At 44.2% G+C, this 4588-nt stretch overlaps 1 protein-coding gene across 1 annotated transcript; it reads right to left on the minus strand.

Annotated features, from left to right (window-relative positions):
• Positions 1-244: 244 nt before the first annotated feature.
• LOC147974579 (protein FAR1-RELATED SEQUENCE 5-like) lies at positions 245-1727 on the minus strand. Its single transcript, XM_087520083.1, has 3 exons — positions 1474-1727; positions 987-1369; positions 245-438 (listed from the first exon to the last, which is right to left on the minus strand). The coding sequence occupies exons 1-3, from the start codon at positions 1725-1727 to the stop codon at positions 245-247; spliced, it is 831 nt and encodes a 276-aa protein (XP_087376209.1).
• Between the last annotated feature and the right edge of the window lie 2861 nt (positions 1728-4588).

A 4588-nucleotide genomic window follows, 5' to 3' on the forward strand; every position in this document is an offset into this window, starting at 1 on the left:
CATTCTCCTTCTGCATCTGAGTTTGTATGCAAGCATTGACCCGCCTAGCAAACTTGTGTAGGTTCTGGGTCCCCTTGACAAACCCTTTCTTTAGCACGTGGTTCATGCTCTCGCTTCGTTGTGTGGAAGTCATTATAGCACCGAAAATGTTCTTGTAATATGCTGAAATCCACATCTTCCTATCACTCCAGAGCTGCATCATCATCTGGTCGTTCTCCAGGTGGTACTTGTGCACGAGTTCAGCCTAGGCATCTTCAAACTCCGTTGGCATCAGCGGCCAGTTCAATATAGCCGTGAACTCCTCTTTGAATGTTTTATACTTTTTGTATAGCAACGCGATGTATTCCCTGTACTTCTTCAATATGTGCCAACGACATAGCTTGTGGACGGTGTTTGGAAATGATTGTGGTATAGCTTTCGCCATCGATGGGCACTGGTCTGATCAAATTAAAAAAATGAAACTTGATTCTTTTTTGTACTGATGGTGAACTTATGTTGCACAAGTAATTGAACTTCACATCTAGTAGTATGGCTATCTAAGAATGTCACATGTATTTTTTTCTTACAACAGTGTTGTTGAACTTCTGTGGTACCAGTGCTTGAACTTCACAGTTAGTAGTATAACAAACTAGTAGTGTCACACTCAAAATTTTTCTTACAGCAGTGTTGTTGAACTTTCTGTGGTAGCAGTGATTGAACTTCACATAAATAACTATGTTTTTCTGAACATGCTACATATTTTTATCTAACAGCTTCGTCCTTGAACTTCTATGATTCATGTACTTGAACTTCACATTCATAACTACTTTTTTTCTAAACATGTGACAGATAATTTTGCTTTCTTGTATTGCTAGTTTGGACTTCTGTGCTAACAGTGGTTAAACTACATTCTTTACATATTTTTCAGAAAAAACAAATGTACCCAATCAACAGAGACCCATAGACTGAAAAGATGATGAAACTTGAGGAGTTTTTTTTGAACTCACCTGTTAGAATGCAAGTTGGGTGCTTGTTGTTCATGCACCGTAGAAATGTATTGAACAACCACTTGAACGACTTTGCATCTTCGTCTCTTATCAGGGCAACAACAAATATCGTTGACTGCAAGTGATGGTTTGTTCCAACAAACACTCCCAGGGGCATATGAAATCTGTTGGTCTTGTAAGTCGTGTCAAATGTTACGCAATCGCCGAAGTCTTGATAGGCTCCTAGGCAACTTGCATTGGACCAGAAAATGTTTTTAATTGACTTGTCCTTGTCCACTCGGATGTCATAGAAAAACTCATCATTTATTGCCTTCATGTCCTTGAAGAATGAAACAAGTTTTAATACATCATCCAAATCATCTTTCCTTGCATTCATAGCTTTCCTGCAAATCACACGCCAACATGGATTTGTTATTTTTGCTATCAAAGGGGTTGTGAGCTAGGATGCTATTTTTACATTGCAGCATGTGGGTGTTTGAATACTTACTGGTTTAGTAGGTCTCGTCCGGTCATCCTTAGGAAGTAGCTTCCATCTTCATTTTTAGATAGCATGGACATGATTGTTGTGTGCTTTATGTCATGGTACTGCAAGAGCTTTACATACTCCAGAATAGTGGGGTCATAATTCTTGTGTGAGTGCAAAAATACCAGCATGTCATCAGTTTGCATGAGCTGGTGATTATGCTTGTACTCAATGTCCAGTGCCACGCATGTGTCATCTTCCTGCACCTTCACCCTCATTCTTGCATTACAGCCCGTCCTCTGCAATGTTTTTTTCGCTTCCTATTGGCCTCTAAAACAGAAGATGTGTGTATCCCTTGGAAGGCGCAAACAAAATACTTGTGGTTGTCATTTCCACTCGTCTTCCTGATTCCAAAACCAGCGTGCCTGGCGTATCTGTTATAAAATTCCCTTTCTTTCTCTACATCTTTGAATCGCATCTTTAGTCTTGGTATTAGATAATCCGGTAAATCCGGCGTCTGCAGAAAAAGAAAAAAATAATCCAAACAGCACGTTAAAATGCAGTTTATGAACTTGTTATTCTGGAGGGAGCAGAAAATGTGCAAATAATACAAGATGCGTATATAAATATTTTTTGTTTCACTTATGTGCGTGTATGATCGCAACTCCGCCTGTGTCGGCTGCTGTCCCTCTGGGATGGGGCATGGCGGAGTAATCATAGCAGGATGCAGCAGTGGATCACGAGGAGGAAGGAGGGCTCAAGATGGCCTCTCTCTTTTTTGCGTCCTTTTTGCTTGAGGTGGTTGTGGAAGTATTGCGATCCTGGTCTTGGTTTGCTCTTTTGTTTTGTGAAGCAATCCATCTACCTTATGCCCCGTAGAATTTTGACTTGTAGCAGCAGCAGGATCAAACGGTGGTAGTGTGCAGATCACTCTCCTCCGTGTGTGTGTTGCTGCTGGATTTGTCCTGGGATCCAGTTTAGTTGCTTCGCTTTGGCATTGATGAGGCACACCAGGATAACCTCCAGAGTTACACGCAGGACTTGAGCTAACCCCCTCCTCCATCGGCGTTCTTGGGGGCCTGCTTGTGGATACAAAGAATCCACGGGGGGATTTCCGGCGTCACCCAATTAGGTGGAGGCGCAAACCTATGCGGATAGGGCTGTGACCCAGCATCTTGGAAGTATCCGTGTGTTTCGGGTGTCATCCATTTTTGGTCTGGAGCAGGTTGGTAATGATGTTGGTGCGTTTGAGGTGTGACCCATTGAGGGGGTGGTGCAACACGTACAGGCTTTGGATTCTGTACTTGCTGCTGGGAACTTCTAAGCTTCTTCATGCGTCTCTCGTCTTGCTGACATAAAAGAAAAAATGTCTATTAACACACAAGTTATATCTACATATACCTTTGTAACTGAACTTAGCATTATTCACAGCCTAAACTTCTCATATAAAAGTGGTGAGAGCCATCACACTATGCACTGAGCTGAGCATCTGCCGATGCCTTTGTACCTGAACTGAGCACCCTTCACAGAATGAACTTCACACCATGTTTTTTAATTCTATAGTATTTGATTACTTATATGTACCTGAACTTAGCACTCTCCACAACCTGAACTTCTTGTTTTGGAAAGGGGAAATACTGTCTACAGTTAAAAAACCTGAACCTTCATGAAGTTTTTGAATGGTTGGACTGCTAGTGCATACACTACACCACAACACTTAATTGGGGGCAGTTAACTGCCAGGAGAAATACAATAACAAAGGCAAATTATCTGCCGGGGATTTTACTACTGCCGGTAGAAGTACTTAGTGGCAAAGAAACTGCCGGGAGAACTGTAGGTACGAGGGCGTGCGAACTGCCAGCAAGGATTTCCGTCCGTGAGGACACTTTATCTGCCGCGAGAACTAAGCACACGGCCCACTATCTGTTGGGAGCGTCTGTTTGGCGCGAGCCCGAAATAATTGGGCCTAAATGTGCCGGTAGTGCGCGTGGACCGCTAAAAAAGCAATTATAATCGTCGGCCCAACCAGATCTTCCCCAAATCAAACCCTAGTCCACAATCCACATAGCCTCCTGCTCCTCCGCTGCCCCCCTTCTCCTCTGCTACCTCCGTTCGCCGACCTAGGCGACCCCATCGCTGTCGATGGCGCCCGGTGCGGCGAGGTCGACGCCACCTCCCTCTCCCGCACCAGACCCCACGGAGGGAAAGGAGCCTCCTTCATCGTGTTGTGAGCGTGGCGACGACAAGCACTAGAGGGAGTCGTGCTTTTTGCCTCCTCTGCCGTCTCAGGGTCGTCGTGCTACCACCAGGCTATGGCGCTCCTACTCTCTGCCGCCCTCTACGCTGACGAGCAAGGGCGGGATCCCCATCACTGCATCCTCCACTCCGATGGCAGGAGCGGTGCTCCTCACTGTGCTGGTACACCATGCTGCTCAGATCCGTCACGGTGGACTCGATACAGGTGTGCATTTCCTTACCAAAGGTGCGCACCTCTATTTTTCTACTCTATTGGGAAGCTTACACCGAGCACACTACACGTGTATCCTCCTCTTTCTTGTAGCCTTCCTCCAGATGTTTTTGGTTTCTTACGATTTTTTTGGCTGCTCAGATGGGACGAGGCTGTTAGACTTTTTGGTATGAGTGAGTTCCCCTAACTTGTTGGGTCGATTTTTTGTTACTGCTACCCCAGTCCCCAGATAGCCAGCGACCATGGCCTCTGGACTTTAGTCTGTTTGTGAGCCTGGAGAGCTGACACTTCTCTTTTTTTGTGCCTACCTTTGGCCGCATTGTTTCTTAGCAAACATTCATAATCTAACATTATATGTATGATTTTCTGTTTTGCCTCTGCAGGGCAAGAAGGAAGTAGAATGAGGCGCACTCTTAGGAATCCTCTGTCCTAAGAAAGAACATGGAAAGCACACTCTTGGAAAAATAAGGAAACTACAATCTAGCAAATGAATAAAGAAACAGAAGCTTGCTCACAAAATTTCGCATAAGTGGTAACATTTCTCTTCACACATATAATCTGATTTTCAACACTTCAATTAGAAACTGCAGGATTGGAGAGGGGTGGAGAGCATTGGCTAATACAAGTGATCTTTTTTCAAGAATACGCACAAGCATGTGTATTATATATTAA

This window comes from Triticum urartu, chromosome 4A (assembly GCF_056163025.1).
Source record: "Triticum urartu cultivar PI428250 chromosome 4A, HENAU_Tu73, whole genome shotgun sequence".
Taxonomy (NCBI): domain Eukaryota; kingdom Viridiplantae; phylum Streptophyta; class Magnoliopsida; order Poales; family Poaceae; genus Triticum; species Triticum urartu.

Bases quoted from the DNA above. Each gene is read 5' to 3' on its own strand.
- LOC147974579 (XM_087520083.1), bottom strand. From the start codon at position 1,727: ATGAGGGTGAAGGTGCAGGAAGATGACACATGCGTGGCACTGGACATT. The intron at 1,370-1,473 runs GTAAGTATTCAA...TGTGATTTGCAG, and splicing joins GGACGAGACCTACTAAACCA to GAAAGCTATGAATGCAAGGA. The intron at 439-986 runs GTGAGTTCAAAA...TAATTTGATCAG, and splicing joins CCCAACTTGCATTCTAACAG to ACCAGTGCCCATCGATGGCG.